The sequence below is a fragment of the Myotis myotis genome, unplaced genomic scaffold (genome assembly GCF_014108235.1).
Source record: "Myotis myotis isolate mMyoMyo1 unplaced genomic scaffold, mMyoMyo1.p scaffold_m19_p_1, whole genome shotgun sequence".
Classification (NCBI taxonomy): Eukaryota; Metazoa; Chordata; class Mammalia; order Chiroptera; family Vespertilionidae; genus Myotis; species Myotis myotis.
Genome location: NW_023416313.1, coordinates 190,291,157 through 190,310,491, shown reverse-complemented (window position 1 = coordinate 190,310,491; position 19,335 = coordinate 190,291,157). Strand labels below are relative to the sequence as shown.

Genomic DNA, 19,335 nt, shown 5'->3' with positions numbered 1-19,335 from the left:
GGGAAAATTTCAGCATGGGGGAATTAAATATTATTAAAATTACATGACAGAATTATTGTTAGGGATGATAATGGCGTTGGGTTTATGTCTTTGAAATTCCTTGTATGTTAGTTAATGAACTATTTATGGCTAAAATGATAATAATGTAAGCATTTGCTTTAAATTACTTCACCACCACCAACATCAACAAAAGTGGAAGGAAAAAGATGAAACAAGGTTGGCAAAATGTTATCAATTGTTAAAGCTGGGTGATAGTACATGAATGTTCATAATACTCTTTTCTTCTATGTAATTTTTAAATTTTCTATTTAAAAAATTAATAAATAAAACTGTGGAAGAATGAAAAAACATAACCCCCAAAAGTGAGATAAATTAACTACAAACATAGAAGGCTGTAGGCAGCCCTGGCAGAGTTGCTTTAACTTGCACTTTAGTGGAACATCTCAGATCTTCGGAAACCTGCCCTTCAAGAGAATAACTTCCATTTTTCCTTCTCAATGTGAGTAAAGCTCATATCCTTTGCTCAGTGAAAAGATAGACTTCCTATGGAAAAAGTGAGGTAGGTAGGGAAGAGAAGGGAAGGGAAGGGAAGGGAAGGGAAGGGAAGGGAAGGGAAGGGAAGGGAAGGGAAGGGAAGGGAAGGGAAGGGAAGGGAAGGGAAGGGAAGGGAAGGGAAGGGAAGTAGGGAGAAATAGAGAAGGGAGAGAGGATAATACAGATGTATCCTCATCTCATGGGTTTTATAGTCTAGTAGTGGCAACATCCATTAATCTTATAATCACAGAGATTGTTTATCAGTGGAGATAAATGCTATGAAGTGAAAGAAGAAATTTCTATAAGAACAAATAACACAAGAACTTGGGAGGCAAAATCAACCTCCCTAAGGGGTGACCCTTGCTGGTGCTGAGACCTGAAGGGTGAGTGGATGTTAATTAAGCAAAAGGGTTTGGGGAGGGCTGTTCTAGGACAGTCAAGCAAGAAGGCCTCAACTTTAGGGTGCGGAGAGAAAAGTACACAAAGAAGGGAGACTAGTAGATTCTTTCAGTGGCCCCACCAGAGGTAATGATGGCTTACACCAGGGTGGTGGCAATATCTCTCCCCTTGATTTTTTTTTTTTTTTTAATTCTCACCTGAGGATATTTTTCCATTGATTTTTAGAGAGAGGGGAAGACAGAGAGAAACATCGATGTGATTGGTTGTCTCCTGCAAGAGCCCCAACCAGGGTCCAGGCCAGGAAGGAGCCTGCAACCAAGGTACGTGCCCTTGACTGGAATTGAACCCGGACCCTTTGGTCCCCAGGCCAACGCTCTATCCACTGAGCCAAACTGGCTAGGGTGAGAGATATTTAGGAAAGAAAATTAACTGGACTTGGTGATGAATTAGATACGATGATAAGTAATAGATGTTTCATATTGTACTCTTAGAATTATTCTGCACCATTGTTAGAAGAAGTGATCAAGAGGACATGACTGCTGAAGCCGGTTTGGCTCGGTGGATGGAGCGTCGGCCTGCGGACTGAGAGGTCCCGGGTTCGATTCCGGTCAAGGGCATGTGCCTGGGTTGCGGGCACATCCCCAGTGGGAGGTGTGCAGGAGGCAGCTGATCGATGTTTCTCTCTCATCGATGTTTCTAGCTCTCTGTCTCTCTCCCTCTCTCCCTCTCTGTGAAAAGTCAATAAAATATATATATAAAGAGGACATGACTGCCAACTGACCCACAAGCTGGACCTAGGAATCAGGCTCTTTACACCTTTTCCCATCCTTGGAAGTTACATCCTGCTTACTCTTCCAACAGTGGGAGTCAGTTCAATGACACAGCCATGAGAAAGTACAGTGTTGTTAAGACCATCTGGACTGAATGTGTGACAGAACCCAGGTACGACCAATATATAAGCTTTTAAGATTCTAATTTAGTGGATGCAGAGGTCTACTCATCTTGGAGTCGGCCAGGCAAGCCTCCTATGTAAGTTCCCTTGCTTGTTAAGCCTGCTACCTACCAATCTGGAGTCATCTGTCTCTTTCAGTCTCTCTTTACCTTCCATGTACAGGAAACAGTTTCAGGTTTCACCAGAGGAGCTCCCGAGATAGCAAACCAACAGGTATCCACCTAAAGCACTGAGTTTTGGGGGCTGCTCTGCCAGTGAGTGTACCACTGGATATATTGAGTTGTAGGGTTCCAGGGAAAGGGACTAGGAGCTGATGTAAGTATTTTATTTGACGCCTGGGGAGACTATTAGGAGAGAACTGGAACTGCTGTCTAGCCTCTCAACACTCCTACCCACTGTGCCCACATGCAGTGACGCCCACTGCCCAGGCCCTAAGGAAAGAGGAATAGACTAAAGTCAGGAGATCTGGTTTGAGTTCTAGTTCTGGCTCTTACAGAAGGAGAGACATTGGTCAATGCAAGTTTATGGACCAATGCACTCAAGTGCTGCCATTGAGGTCTATGGATCAAGGGACCCTTGATTCCTGTAATGGGCACCTAGGCTGAAATCTTGAGGAAAAAAAATCTGGGAGGAGGGGGAGGCATCAAAAGTAGTGGTTTAGATCTGGACATGATGAGCCCTACATAATCCTTTGGGAGCAGACTGGTTCTTCTTCTTGTGAAATCACCCAAATGGTCCTTTTTATTGTAAAGAAAAGAACCTTTGTGAAATATTTCCATCTCAGAAGAGGGTCTTTGCTTTTAAATTTGTATAACCCGAACCTGGCGGCAGTGAAGGTAAACCCTGGGTAATATCTGAAGTTACATTTGATAGATTATAAAAGAAGAGTAAAACCACTTAACAAAATATATATTTCATGTGAAGGATCAATGAAACCAGCAACTAGGCAGCAGCAAGATCCCACACTCAGAACACAGGGGAAATATTATACTCTGGTCACCCTGTACATCCACATTCTAAAAGACCACCTGCCTATAAAAGATCCTTACCCTCAGGTGAAATAAACCAATCTAATCACTTTAATTTTTCCCCAGAGTACCATTAGCATAGAGATGTCATTGTCTGATAAATTGTTTTCACATTCATCACGGGCCCCTATTTCTATATTCTACTTTAACATTCAAAGAATAGGTCTGCTAGAATGAAAGTGTCCTATTGTTCAGATTACTTTCATTCATGACAGTGTCTCTGTTTTTCTGAATAACATGACCTTGGGAAGGGAAAACAAAGTCAAAATACAAGAGGTTGGTCAAGACAGTGTTTATTGCACAAAGCACTGGATTGAAGGACAAAAGGCCAACAGTTGAAACTCTTCATGACTGCCGCAGTCTTTTCGCAGCAAGAGTTCAGGAATCTGGAGAAGGGGCTGATGCATAAATGGATACACTAGACAAGAAATATAAATTTGAAAAAAAAAAAAGAAATATAAATTTGGAAGGTATGGGGGAAACCCAGACAGAGGCCTCACCCTCTAGTGAAGTGGGCTCCCTGAATGTCCAGACACATGGCTTTTTATTCACACATTTTTCCCTTTAGCAAAGCAAACACACATATCAAAGGTAAGGTTTGGAAAACAGTAAAAGATTATCAGGTTAGGGGAATTGCCTACAGCTGTTCGGCCAGCAGCAGGGTAATATAATGCTGATATTCAGCACTGCTGAATATCAAAGCCCACCAGCCTTTTGAGGACTTTTCGAGTTTATTATGATCTGCTGGACTTAGCCTCCAGCACATGACCACTTACTAGATGTGTGATCATGTGCAAAGTGCACACTCTCTGCGTCTCCCTTTCCTCCTCTGTGGAACGGTGATATTAGAGTCACCTACCCACCAGGTGATTTATGATCATGGAATACAACACTCTTTGTGAGAGCATGCAACATAAACAAGTGCTGGTTGATAGCTTGCTTGCTTTCTGCTAATGTTTTCAGTCATCTGTCCTTGTTCCACAAGGAAAACTGAAGAAACAGATTTTTCGCCAGCGATTGCGGAGCACATGTACTCAGTCTGTCTCCAGTCACTTCTCAGACTTAATTAATAAAAACGCCAGGCAGCCAAACTAAAGTCCTGAAGACCTGGCCCATGGTGTTGGCATCTTAGGGGGGTGGGAGTGGGGTGGAGGGGCACTTGCTGTAGCTCTATCTGATCAATCAGGGTTCTGGCTTTGATGCCACCCCTTTTCAGACACACAAGCACAGACTTGACCCATGAATATTGATAAACAGCTGGCACATTTGTCCTGTGATTGCAGGTGTTGGCAGCCAAGTTTCAACACACTGATTTGCTTGTTCATTTTGAAGGCTTCGATAGGTTCTAATGACCAATTCAACCGTGCATAGGACCAGGAAAAATCAACCGTAGCTTCTAAACTAGAACTCTCCTGGTCTTGAGTAAAAAATATGCCAATCTAATGTTTCTCAAGGTGTGGTCCCTGGGTCACCCACTCCTGACCTGCTGGGGATCTCATTAAGATGCAGATCCTGAATCAGAATCTCTGAGTGTAGGCCCAGGTATCAGCATTGTTAACCAGCACCACAGGAGTTTGGATGCTCATTCCAGTTTGAGGACTGGTTAAGCAAACCCAGGGTCAAACTTCTAAAGCTATCCTATATAATAAAAAGGAAATATGCAAATTGACCATCACTCCAACACACAAGATGGCCGCCCCCATGTGGACACAAGATAGCCGCCACAAGTAGGCCTGCAGGGGAGGGCAGTTAGGGATGACTGGGCTGGGAGAGGAGGGCAGTTGGGGGCGGGGGGACCCAGGTCTTCCGGGGAGGGCAGTTAGGGGCAACCAGGCCAGCAGGGAAGGGCAGTTAAGGGTGACCAGGCTGGCAAGGGAGGGCAGTTAGGGGCAACCAGACCGGCAGGGGAGCAGTTAGGCATCGATCAGGCTGGCAGGGGAGTGGTTAGGGGGTGATCAGGCTGGCAGGCAAAAGCAGTTAGGGGCAATTAGGCAGGCAGGCAGGCGAGCGGTTGGGAGCCAGCAGTCCTGGATTGTGAGAGGGATCCCAGATTGGAGAGGGTGCAGGCTGGGCTGAGGGACACACACACAAACACACACCCCTCCCCCATGCACAAATTTTGTGCACCAGGCCTCTACTATAATAAATAATATTTCAAGCTAGAACATTTAAGTATATTGAAGTGTTGAGTTCCAATGATAAAAAATGAGTGCAATCTGAGAATTTTAAGCTGTGGCAAGCCTTATCCAGTTTGGGTCAGTGGATAGAGCATTGGCCTTTGGACCAAAGGGTCTCAGGTTCGATTTCAATCAAGGGATGTACCTTGGTTGTAGACTTCTCCCGGGCCCAGGCCTTGGTCAGGGCTTGTACAGAAGGCAACTAATCAATGTGTTTCTCTCACATCAATGTTTCTCTCTGTCTTTCCCTCTCTCTTCCACTCTCCCTAAAAATCAATGGAAAAATATCCTCAGGTGAGGACTAACAAAAATAAAATAAAATAAAATAAAATAAAATAAAATAAAATAAAATAAAATAATAAACTGGTGGAAAAATCTGATTTTCATAATTTTACATACATTAATTAAGCATATTGGTTGCACTAAAAAGGGAAGATCTGTCTATTATGCAATGAAATGATTGACTTTAATGGCTTCAACGGGGTGTTACATTGCCTCAGATAATAAAATTAAGCAGAGCAGATAATCACTTGCCAAGTCAATCATTAACTAACAATTGAATGTGAATCTTCACTTTGCATTTTTACTTGTCTGTTTTAAACTTAGAATTTGATTTTAGCAGGAAAAACACTTATATTACATTGAGCAGCAGAACTATTTTAGGCTTCATTAAAGAAAATGTACACCATCTCTTCCCCTTCCATTTCCCTTAGTCAAGGTCAAGAACTTGGCTGGTGTAGATAGCATAGTCAGTGGGGCTGGGGTCAAAGAGGTAGCCGGTATCATTAGGACATTGATTACACACAGGAGAAATGACAAACTAAGCAAACATATTGATGCTAATGGGAACCAAGTTTTTCAGTGCTGAAGAAAGGCATTACAAATAGGTAAAAGAGGAAAGGATAAAAAGCCCTGTGGTGTTGGATTGGAATTGAAGGTATCAAGTGTGAGTTCGTGGTATTTTAATATAGATAGATGATAGATAGGTAGACAGACAGACAGATATGGATATATGTGAGTGTGTACATACATATTTCCTACTCTGCTGAGAAGAATTAAAAGTAATTACACACCCTGCAGGGCTGGCATGGCTCAGTGGTTGAGCACTGACCTATAAACCAGGAGGTCACAGTTTGGTTCCCAGTCAGGGCACATGCCTGGGTTGCGGGCTCGGTCCCTGGTGTGGGGCAGGCAGGAGGCAGCCAATCAATGATTCTCTTCCACCATGGAAGTTTCTATCTCTCTCTCCCACTTTCTTCCTCTCTGAAACCAATAAAAATATATTTTAAAAAGAAAGTAATGACATCCCAATATCAATGAGCATTGAGATCATGTTTTCTAAATTACATTCTCCCTTAAAAGGAACCTGGACTCTTTAAAGAAATAACTGATTCCAGGGCTGTGACAGGAAATGGCAGGTGAGCCTGGAACATTGTGTTGTGCCAGAAAGTAAGGAAGTGCTTCAAAGAATGATGGGGACACATTAAAAAGACATAGGAGCCAGCCTAAGAGGGCTAATAAATAATCATAGTAACAGGCAATAACACATGGAACAAAACAGAAGCCCATAAGTCCATATTTATATAAATAAACGAGAGGCCCAGTGCACAAAATTGGTGCATGGGTAGGGTCCCTAGCGGCCGCCAGCCAGGGCTTTCCTTCATTCTGCACCACCCCCTGGTGGTCAGCGCACATCATAGTGAGTGATCGAACGCCCGTCCTCCTGGTCGAACTCCCAAGGGGACACTTTGCATATTAGGCTTTTAAAAATATAGATGAATTACTATATAAATAAATGAGGAGAAAGGAAAAGTTCTACCTTATAAGAGAATGCCAAATAAAAAAACATAAAGGTAAGCCCTGGCTGGTGTGGCTCAGCTGGTGTGAGTGTCGTCCCATAGACCAAAGGGTGGTGGGTTAGATTCTGGGTCAGGGCACATACCCAGATTGAGGGTTTGATCCCCAGTTGGGGCATGTATGGGAGGCAACTGATCAAGGTTTCTCTCACACATCAATGCTTTTTTTTCTCTCTCTCCCTCCCTTCCTCTCTCTAAAATAATATATCCATTGGTGAGAAATACATATGTATAGAGGGTTTGTCATTCCTTAAAGCCAAGATTTTTAAACCAATGTCCTTTTTGAGGCTTATTTTACTATATTGTGTATGGTGTATAGCCACAAAAAAAATCAGTCTGATAAATTTTAATGTACAGGGATGATGCCTTCAACCCAAATTACCATGGATTTAGCTCATTATATTTCCTCTGATGTGTAAGATGAACTCTTTTGATTTTGTCTTTATTCTGTGAGTTAGATGCATTATCTCTTTTCTTGTTGATCCTTATATATCTGCACTCATGAGTTTTGACAAAATGTTTTCTAGATAATGCTATTATGTGTCATAACTGGTTTAATATTAAAGAAAAACAAAATTGTGATACTGGTTTTTGATGAAAAAAAAAAGAGGGGGGAGGTAATAATGAAATTATAAAATTACCATTTGGCGACTGTCATTATAATAATTGATTTAATCATGAATCGTCACTAGCTGTTAAAACAAGTAGGTGAAAATTTGATGAGGGGCAGGATATTTACATAATCTCATAGCATCTCTCTATAAGATGCTTATTCATTGCTTATTAATAAAGAAGTACATACTAGTTAACAACTTTATAATAGAGTATCCAGGCAGACACCATCTTAACCAAGTGATAAAAGTTAGTATCCAGAGTAATAGCACAGGTAACTATTATGTGCCTCCTAATACTACACACTGAGAGAATACAACATCACTTCTGTAATATTCCTGCCTGAGATGAATAATCTGAATCCAATCATGAGGAAACATCAGACATACCCAAACTGAGGAGCATTTTACGGGGTAAATTTTAAAAACTTTCAATACCATTAAAAATAAGAAAACACTGGGAAACTGCACTTGGTTGAGGGAGACTAAAACGAATGATAACTAAATGTAACACATGATCCTAGACTGGATCCTGGACTTATGAAGAATATTATTGGGTAATTACTGAGGTAATGGGCAAATTTTTAGTGGGTTCTAGGGCTTAGATGATAGTATTGTGGGAAAGTGTCTCTTTTTAGGAAATACACTTTGCAGTATTAAGGGGCAATGGGATGTCATGACTATAACTTTCAAATGGTTTAGAAAAAATAAATATATAAAGAGACAGGAAAGATAAGGCAAAATGTTAATGTAGAGGAGGAAAAACTTGTCCTCTATCCTCTTATGTCATATCTGAGGCCTGCAAATTAAACTGACTGAAGACAGGTTAACAGGAAAAAAAGATTTATTCACATACACACGGGAGCTTGCTAAAGAAAGAGCTGGCTCTTTATATGATTTAAGTTGAAGACTTATATACCTAACTTAGGGGGAAAGGAGAGGGGAGAAAAGGCTTTTCTGGGAAGAATAAATAGGTTTCTTTAGGAAAGACAAATGGGTTTTTAGGATAACAATCAAGAGATAAAGAAGTTAGCCAATAATGCTTGTCTATACAGATATGAATGGTTTTTTGTCTCCTTCACAGCCATAAAACTGCCCCTGAGAAGGAATTTGGGGAAGGTTTTATTCATGTTCCTCCCTGTGGGCATAGATGTGCCCATAGAAGAAATTTATTGCAGCTTTATTTCCCAGAAATTATTGCTTTTAGTTAGATAAGGGAAGCTTCAAGAAGACTTCTTTCCATCTGTTGATTCTCAAATGTCTTAAGTTTAAAATAATATTTATACCAACTCTGGAATTCTGAGTGGGTCCCTACATTAAAGATTGGGAAATGTTGATGAGAGACATATAGGAGTTCTTTGTACCATTTTTTTCCCCAAATTCTATGTTAACTTGAAAGTATTTCAAAATAAAAAGTGTTTAAAGCATGTATGCCCCATCCTCACAAATGGGGAATTTAATTTTTAAAGATACTGCCAGCCCATTTACTTTATTAAAGAGGTGCCACCTCTGAAGGGCAGATTGGAGGGAGTCAATGGGGAGAAGAGGGGGCCATCTGTAATACTTTCAACAATAAAGATAAATTTTAAAAAATATGCAAAAGAAAAGATTTAATTTCCATAAATAAGTGAGTGTCTATCATTGAGGAAGAGAGGCTTGTAAGGAACATTAGTAACTCAATCCACGTGGAACAAGGCAGTAGGCAGGATGGGCCACAGCTCTTCGGGAAGAAATGCAGCAACTTCCTGTGGGACCCCGAGCTCAGGCTGAGTATAACACAAACACTTAGCCGGTTTATAACCCTGGCCAAGATGATCTGTGTCCACAGTTTGATTTTCTTGCCATATTCCGATCTTAGAAATTAGCATAATGTTCAGGTCTTTGTGCTAAAATAACAAGTTTTCGTTTTTCAATTTTGTAAAATAAAGGTCCCCATATTTCCACTGCTAATAATATAAGCAACTCACATGTACTAAATACTTACTCTGAGTCAGGCCCTCTCCTAAGTATATTCTGTGCATTGTTTTGCTTAATCATCTTATTTCCCTGTGAAATAAGCATCATTACTATTCTCTTCATTTTAGAGGTAAGGAAACCAGACACTCTTAGTGATGTAACGCTCAGGGATCACAGAGCTATAAGTGGCTGCATCAGCATTTGAAACCAGGCTTTCTCATATCAAAGCCCATAAAAGTAACCACTACATAAGATGCTGTGTGATGCCTCAACATTCTGTGGTTCCCTCTAGACTCCAGCTTATAACAGGGTCAAAATCCTGAGATGCCCAAATGCAAAACAATGTAAGGTAACCATCTCGATACAAACCTAAGAAAGAGGGGAACAGATCTACACAAAAGAGCTACCTTACATCATAGCTGACTCACATTATACTGTGTAAGGCCTTTGGTTGCCTCACTGCTGTGGCAAACTGATGAGTGTTTAATTTTAGTTGCTTTGGTTAAAGGGCAGGAGGGAGAGATTGTTCACAAAAGACAATGAAAAATACTCAACTCCAATTTTAATTAATTTCCCTTTCTATTCTGAACTAGAGAATGGACTCGATCATCATTCTTTCTTTCTCAGTTAAATGTTAAATGTGCTTAATAGCTATTCCCGAAGAATATCTACTAAAATAAAATGGGGACATCCAAGAGCCAGGACCCCACTAGAAGAAAATCATGATCCTTACCTCCTAGCCCCGTCCCAGGAGCTCTCAACTTTCTGCTTCAATACACAGTAGTCAAAATGGTCCACAGACCCTGGCATGTTTTCTGGAGGTTCAGCTGGAACTCTATTCATTTCTCTTTCAGGCAAGAAAAAAATATCAGGCTCAAGTAACATTATTATAGGATGCCACTGACTCTAACTTATAAAAAAGAATACCTTTTGTGAACTTTTATGTGTTAGCTGTTATCAGTAATAAGTCATAGGTAGTAGCTATGTGATATACATCATATAGTTATATGGTATATAGTCTAGGTTAAATCTCCTTGTTGCTTCCTTATAGGGCTATCACATTTTCCCCATCTTCTTTTGCAATTATTTCATTTTACCTAGATCCCTACCATAGCAGATCTGAGAGCAGGATGACAGAAACATAGGAGTCTGCTAGAAATTGCTCCAGCCCAAGAATACTTATCCAAAGTCTAGACCTGTCTCTCATCAGCTGGAAGACAAGGATGGTGAGGGTTGGGATGTGGAGAGCAGGCCTAAGGACTATTCCTCTCTCTCTCTCAGCTTTATTGAAGTATATTTGACAAAGAAAAATCGTATATATTTGAGGTGTACAACTTGATGTTTCATGTACACATACATTGTGAAATGATCACTGAAATCAACAAATTAACATATCCATGACTTCATATAGGTGCTATTTTCTTTATTTTTTAAAAGGTGTTGACACTGGCACAATGGCAGTGAGCCAAATACGCCCTCCCCCGCGCTGCCTTTCATTGCAGAAGGCTGATTCCCTACTTAAAGTGTTTTTCCTTTCACGTCCCTCAAACTTTTTCTGAAGAGGCAAAATATCCCTGATGTTTAGGACTGGGTCCCAGCCACAACCAATCTGCCCGTTATTGAAAGAAGACTGAGCCCAGCACGCTGATTTTTATAGCGGGACGGAACTGACCAATAATTCACTTGTCTTGCCTGGAGCCAGCTCAGACATGAAGCAGATTGAAACATCATCAGACTTTCAATGTCATGGTGCTGAATCCAAAGTCCAATAAAAATAGAGAAATATACCTTGTGAGGGCATAGGAAACAAAAAAAAATAAAAAATAAAATAAATAAAAGGTGTTGAGAACACTTAAAATTCTAAGTATACAATACAGTTAACTATAGTCCCAGTTGGTATATACAGGGGTGGGCAAAAGTAGGTCTATACTCTGTACCAATGTGTGCTCAAGTATAGGAAGCAGGCTACAAGAATGTGTGAAGAATGAAGGCCAGCAATGAACTGTAACACTACTTATGCCCACCCCTGCATTAGATCTCCCGATCTTACTGATGTTATGTAACTGAAACTTTGTACCCCTTGATCAACATTTTACATTTCCCATACACACATACACATACACACACACACACGTGCTCAAAATCCAAGGCACTCACCAATGTCTTTTACATTTTCTTTTTTTAGGAGAAAGGACAGAGTTGCTACAAAATGCTGATTATGAACTGAAAAGAGAATTATTAGGCTGCTGACAAGATCCAGCCACATTTGCATCACAAGTATTGCCCAGTCTTAAACTGCTTACAAGGAGGGCTTCTCCCTTGCTTCCTAATTAATCTTTCAAAATTGGCCTCCCATAGCTCTGACTCACCAGATATCTGAATGCTTATTTAAGTGTTCCCAAGCTTCCCATTAGAATTCTGCAACTGCTGTCTGCTCGAAGAATACAGATAATGCCAGGGCCCCTTCGGCCTTTAATTAGTGCTTCCTCTTCCCTTCCCTAGACTTCTGTCTCGGACTTCACACACTATTTGATGCTAAGAGTGGAAGTTTTCCTCTATCGTCACAGGTGCATTTTCTGGCACATAGTAGGTGCTCAGTAAATATAGGTCAGATGAGTAAATGGTGTGCTCTAGTTGGGAATTACACATCTCTTCTGATGCTAGCAATGCTCCACCAGTGTTTGTGCTGCATGGTTTCCCATTGACTGCCCAACGCAGAGCCATTTGCCAGGAGTTATGCTCAGACTTGGAACCAGAAGGATTACTTCCCAGGCATCCCTCTACCTGAGTGTCTATAATAATAAAAGTGTAATATGCAAATCGACTGAATGGCCGAACAGCAGAAAGACAGACCAGACGACCTTCTGGACGAAGCTGGGGCTGCGAGGACTGAGGCAACCGGGGCTGCAAAGGCTTAGTCTTGCACGAATTTTGTGCATTGGGCCTCTAGTCCAAATATATAAGCTGGTAGTAGTTCAGTCAAATCCCTGAGGTTTAAGAAAAAAGAAGTGAGGCTCACACATAGTTACTACTACCTAACCATTCAGTACTTTGCAATTAAGTCAAACATACAGAAACATCAACAACATTTTTCCCTGGGTAAAGGCAATTTAACTTCTCAAAGAAGCCACCTTTCAAAGTAGATGTAATGATTTTAGCTGACATAGAATATATGCCTTCTTATAACATTTAAAAATATCTCTTTGTAAAAATAAAATCATTCTGGATTAAGACTCAGACTTTTCTACTTCAATCCACAAAAATCGCTAATATTTTTTCCCCTTCTTCTGCCTGTTTAAATAACCGGACTCATAGCCCTGCTGGCTGGATCCCCTTTGCTTCTATTTTTCTCTTTATAAATCTGACTCTGTTTTTGGCCTTGATTCTCCTTGCTGTCAGTAGGCTGATTTGACTGAAAAGTGCATTTATGTTCTTGGTTTTGCCAGCAAATTGACTTTACAGCTGACTTGGCAAGGCTCTCTGAGTGGGGCAGTTAGAAGAAGTGGTGTACCAGGTGGACAAGGAATAGGAAAATTTGGGTTACAGATTAGAAAAACTTGAAAATGTACACTGAGTTTTAAAAGCACTGTTGGTTTTAAAGCACTGAAGTTATTTTTTATAACTGAAGGTATATGCAAATGATTTTAAAACAAGTGTCCAATTGCCTTGTTTATAAAAAATTACTTCTTTGCAGCTAAAATATATAAATTCAATATCTTAATTTCCATGAAACTTTCTTGTTTAAATTCTTAGGTCTGATTTACAATTCGGAGTTAATTGTATTTGGATTTATGTGTCTGAGCAATTGATATAATAAAAAATATTTACATTCACAACAAATTAAGGTTTTTGCATCTTTTTTTAAAATACAAAAAAATAATTCAGAAATATCTAGGGTCGTGCTGATCTACAAATTTTTTACCTGGTCAACATCTCTGGCATCATAAAAAGTAATTTAGCAATCACCTCTGCATATCACACAGAGCTTTGGGTAGGTCTGTGAGTCCCACAAGAGCCATTCAGTTGGCTCTGTCTCCTCAGTGCCCAGCATGATGCCAAGCCTAGAGCGGGTTCTTAGGACAGAACATTAGCAGATGATGCAAATTTCATGATTGACGTAGGGAAGGAGGGAGAAAGAGCGGGAGGAAAATACAGATTGCCTGCCAGTTCACACTTTGGACACCTGATGATTTTAAGTCTGAATATTTTTTGTAGTGCACTTCACAAAGTATTCTGCATCAAGTAATGCATTTATGTTATCAGCATTTATTTGATGCCAGATGTGTTCCAGGCACTGACCTAGGCAGTGAGCAAATACAGCCATGAACAAATTTCCTACTGTCATGGAATTACTTGAGTGGAACCCACATCACTACCCTGAAAGGCACATATCGATAACACCGTTTTTATGAGTAGGAAAGTAAAGATTTCTCTCACAGTATGCTTGGCATCCCTGACCTGTCCAGTGTTCTAAGTGGCGTAAGTTTGGTGTAGTAGCATCCTACTCTATTTGAAACCAGCTTTAGAGACCGGCACAGTCATTTAACATCGTATCACCAGCAGCTGATAACCTAATTCAAGCAAGTTTTTACCACCAGGAAAAGGATCTAATACAAAAAAATAAAACACACACACACACACACACACGCACACACGCACACGTATATATATGCACATATATACATATATATACACATATCTACACACACACATTATTCACACATATATACATATATACACAAAAATAATTTCCTAATGTTTGCATTTTTGAGACTTAGCATTACAAAGAAAATATGTATAATCTGATTTTGCATAGTGTTTTTAAAATAATTTACATATTTTAATTAGACTTTAAACTTGAATCAAGGTAGTTTTTCTATAAACTCCTTTCTTTCCCTTAAAAACATATTTCTATAGGCTTATTTGAAGTTTGATAAAGTAAAATTTACTGGAAATACAGCAAGAGAATTATATACTAGAGCACAATACTTCAAAAGTTTAAAATTAAACATAAATAATCTAAATAAGAGTATTCATTTCCATTTTTATAGAATGAGACAATATGGAAGTCAAGTTTTGCTTTAAAAAGAAATCAATTTCAGTCCCCTTGAAAGATATTACAGGCCTAATTATTAGAAACAAATTAGATGTTAAGAAAAACCACTTAATCCTAAATGCTTTAATGGATTTTACAAATTGGACCTATTAAATAATTTAGTAGGACTCATTAAAGTTTTAATTTTATCCAACAGAATTAAACATACTGGACTCTGCCTGTCCCCTTTGGGTTTCATCAAGCACCAGGTCAGATAGGAAGAAAACTAGGAGACTCAAGAGTCCCGGGTTCAGGTCTCATCACTGCTGTGACCTTAGACAGAGATGTCATTTGTAAGTGTTGGTTTATCTTTCAATCCCAAAGGATCTTTTTAAAGACTGAGTAAAAGTAGGTGGAACTACTTTAACAACTGTAAGGAGGCAATCTCACCACATGCTATTTACTTACTAGTGGCCCGGTGCATGAAATTCATGCACATTAAAAGGGAATTAATGAAAAGAAATATTTTAATATTGCTACTTGCCTTTTCTCTATAATAGAAGTGTCAGAGATGAAAGAAAGTTAGTAAAATGTATAAAAAATCTCCCTCCTGTCAGAGTCTGGGGCATGCCAGGGGACCTAGAGTCAAGACCCCGCCCACCACCCTCACGTGCTTCGAAAACACAGGAGACCCAGACCTGGCCGGCCCCACCCCTGTCAAGCCCCTCCGGGTGGGGGGCACAGCCTGAGGTCCCCCAGCCTGAGGTCCCCTGTCAAGCCCTGCCAGGGGAGGGACGTGGCCTGAGATCCCTGTCATGCTCCACCGGGCAGAAGACACAGCCTGAGGTCCCCTAGCTTGGTGCTGGGGTTGAGGGCATGGCCTGAGGTCCCCCTGTCAAGCCCCATCAGGCGAGGGGCACAGCCTGAGGTCCCCCATCAAGACCCACTGGGCGGGGGGCATGGCCTGAGGTCTCCCGGTCAGGCGCTGGGATGGGGGGATGCAGTCTGAGGTCTCCCGGCCTGGAGCCGGGGCTGGGGTCCCCCATCAAACCCCACTGGGTGAGGGGCATGGTCTGAGGTCCCCCATCAAGACCCACTGGGCTGGGGGTGCGACCTGAGGTACCACGTCAAGCCTTGCTAGATGGGGGGCACAACCTGAGGTCCCCTGTCAAGCCCTGAGGGTGGGGGGGCGCAGCCTGAGGTCTCCTGTCAAGCCCTGTCAGGTGTGGGGGGGGTGGCCTGAGGTACCCCATCAAACTTTGCTGGGTGGGGGGGCACGGCCTGGGGTCTCCCAGCCCAGAGCCAGGGCGGGGGCGCAGTCTGGGTGGCCTGGAGCTGGGACAGGGGACGTGGCCTTAGGTCCCCGTCAAGGCCGGCCCTCTTCCCACCCCCCCAGCATTGTCATACCAGTGCTGAACGGGGACCCACACAGGAGCACGCAGGCAGCCTGACATTAGCGCTTGGGGCGGAAGTCCCTGCCCCTGGCCCTGCCCACAGACTAGTCGTGACTGGGACTAGTCTGGGCAAACTGTAATGGGCAAATTGGCATATTACCTTTTTATTATATAGATTACTCTATTGCCCTCCCGGCAATGAAGAGAGGACATTAACCACAGGTCTCTCCACCGGAAGCTGAGGGGATCACATCCCAATAGCTGCAAGCATCCTGTGATCAGCCAGACCCCAGTGATCCTCTGCTCAGCAGGTTGTGCAAAGATGTCCAGGTGTTCTTGTCTCCAGTCAGGTGCTCCTTTAAACAATGAGAAAATTGGACTCACTGGTTTGAGAACCACGATTCTGTCGCTTATACTGTACATACACTTAGTGTAGCTGCTGTATAAAAACTCATAAAATCACTTCCCAATTTTATGTAATCTTGGCAATTCTAGTTAGCCATGTGGTAGAGGGTTTCTTTATAAATTCAAATAATGGCTGTGATTAGTTTATCCTGAATTATTTATGTCTTGATCCCCTTTAACCATAATATTGGGGTGTTTCAATATAGGGTGGCCCTAATCCTTTTCCCACCCTATTTTTTTTAATGTATTTTTATCAATTCCAGAGAGGAAGGGAGATAGAAACATCAATGATGAGAATCACTGATAGGCTGCCTCCTGCACACCCCACACTGGGGATCCAGCCCACAACCCAAGCATGTGCCCTGACCAGAAATTGAACTGTGACTTCCTGGTTCATAGGTCAACACTCAATCACTTAGCCACACTGGCTGGGCTCCCCACCTTGTTTTCTTTAAAAAAAAAAACCTGAATAAAATTGTGTCCCTAACTCAGGGCCTTCTTTTGATTCAACCCTTCCACCTGAACAGGAAACACCCTACAACAGCACCAAATTACAGGTGCTAGGAAAGCAGCAATAAAATGGGGGGAAAGTCACCTAGAAGAAAAAGCTTTGCTGAATGCACTAAGTATGGTACTATCATCAACCAAGTCACTCAGAGCATTTCTCGCAGTTTTCTTATAATGTCCTTGCAAAGGGAGGCTGCTGTAATTACTCCATAAAAATATGAAGACCAGCCCTGACTGGTTCGGCTCAGTGGATAGAGCATTGGCCTGCAGACTGAAGGATCCCAGGTTCCATTCTGGTCAAGGTCATGTACCTTGGTTGTGAGCACATCCCCAGTAGGGGGTGTGCAGGAGGTAGCTGATCGATGTTTCTTCCTCATCGAAGTTTCTAACTCTCTATCCCTCTCCCTTCCTCTCTGTAAAAAATCAATAAAACAAAAAAAAATATGAATACCAGGCACAAGGAAACTAAGCAACTGGCCTGAGATCATAGGTAAACAATGCAGAAAACTGGGAACTAAAGGCAAATATCTCAATTATGGGGAAACCCTCCAACCATCTTGCTGTCCTAAGGACAATTTATGAAAAGAAATGCAAAATCACTTTGTCTTTGAGGCTGAGAATGCTATTGAGTCTAAAGCCATTAGTTCAGCATTTAAGACTTTAATCATTGATGGCATGACAATTATGTCAAACCCTACTGGTATCTCCTTGAAAGTATTGTTCTTTTCCCAAATAACTTGGTTAAGATTTGGGAATTTTTGTTTAAAAATGTGTTTGGGAGAGAACATCTGTAAGGTTTCAGTTTCTTTAAGGTAGTCCATGGATCAACAACCGTTTGGGGAGAGTGGGGAAGATTGTGTCCCTATATGACCAATTTTTCTCTCCTGCTCACCCAATATCTTATATGCCATGCTTCACTGATTATACTTCAAAAACCCAACCCCTTCTTCTAAGTTTTTATTTATCAACTCCTTTTTCTTACATAAGAAAACACCAGGCACTTGGGATATACAAGGCAGCCCCCTCCGTTCAACCTTAGCTCTACTCTTCTACTTTTCTTTCCATTTGCGCCTCCAAATTTACCTACTTAGGTGTCTACTGTCCTTGTAACAGAAATCTTTTATCCTCTTTGAGTGATCTCTTTTCTAGTCATATTTACTCTCCATTTCTTATGCATCTCAATACTGCTGTCAAAAACAATTTCCTAAACACTGAAGCATTAACACTGGTTATATAATGATTAAATATTATTGTGTAATAGTACTGTTTTGTTATTTAAAATTAGGCCTTACCATTTGAAATAAGTACTAATATATTTATAGATAAAATATAATCTCTGGGGTTTGGAAAAAAAATCTGAGAAGGGCAGGTGGGGAATGGATGGGACCAGATAGGCCATGGGTGTTGGGCCTGGTTAAGTACATAGAGAGATCATTATATACTTCTACCTACTTTAGTATTCTCCACAATAAAAAGACAAAGTTTGCTCTCTTCACTTACTAGTTTAGGCTACTCTCATAAGAGCTAATGAAATATGTAGATGATTTGCCATTAAAATGATGCTATAAAACCCAATACCAAAATACATTATATACTACTGTTACATATATTAGTAATAGTCACCATTTATTATTTACTCTACTAGGCTACTAGGCACTCTTGCATAAATGATATCACTTTTACAATGAGCTTACCAGGTAGTTACCACTAAAGGCTCAGAGAGGTTTAAAAAGCTTGCCCAGTATCATCAGGATGGAAATAAACCCGCTGAATGTTCATTATCTGTTCCAAATATGAAGAAAATAATGATTCCCACAATAACTCAAACACAGTGCTCACATCCATAACGATGTACTTCATTTCCAAATAATCATAAACCATCAGGTAGATTTGGCCAAAGACAAGGTTGAAATCAGTTTATATTTACCTAGTTAATTTAATACTTGATGGACTTACAATTTTTATTTGCATTTACAATAAAATCAAGTATAACGCTAGCTGACTGCAAAGAGTCACTATTTACAGCCACAGTTGGAGGGGGGAGGGAGGTAGCACAGTTTAAAGGCAGCAGGTTTAGCTTTAAGACAGCTGGTTCAGCCTCCTTAAAATTATGAAACTAACCATGTACAATCATGGGAATCTGGCCCTAAAAGTGATAGCGATCAATCCCCTATGTTAGAGCATTGAATCCTGAACAATTCATAAACATACATGAAATTTAGGAATTACTTTATATCAGTTTGCAAAGTTTTATGCAATTGTGGATTGTATTATAGAAACAGTTCCTTAAAATTGTCAATATTGTTTCCTTAATGGAACCACTGCATTCCTAAAAGCACATGCATTTTTACAAATTATTAATAATTGCTTTAATGAAACAAATGATTATTTTCCTCTGGAAAAATATTTATATCCCAGGAAATAAAACTTCTTAAGCATGCCTACTTAAGGAGCAAATTTTTTTCCCCCCAGTTGTTGCAA

The 19,335-nt window shown here is 40.8% G+C and overlaps 1 protein-coding gene across 10 annotated transcripts in view; it reads right to left on the bottom strand.

Annotated features, from left to right (window-relative positions):
- Positions 1 to 3,193: 3,193 nt before the first annotated feature.
- NAA30 (N-alpha-acetyltransferase 30, NatC catalytic subunit) overlaps positions 3,194 to 19,335 on the bottom strand; it is a 39,040-nt gene continuing 22,898 nt past the window's right edge. The window contains exons 5-7 of one of the 10 annotated variants that reach the window (XR_004967449.1): positions 16,103 to 16,298; positions 10,247 to 11,301; positions 3,194 to 3,331 (exon numbers count right to left, since the gene is read on the bottom strand). Coding sequence is in view for 1 of the 10 variants with exons in the window: in XM_036308489.1 (XP_036164382.1) it covers positions 18,580 to 18,636 (57 nt within the window). In the remaining 9 variants the exon portion in view is untranslated. Of the gene's footprint in view, positions 3,332 to 5,342; positions 11,302 to 16,102; positions 16,299 to 18,548; positions 18,637 to 19,335 lie in introns of those variants that run through there. The other 9 variants (XR_004967452.1, XR_004967450.1, XR_004967453.1 and 6 more) reach the window with 9 other exon arrangements.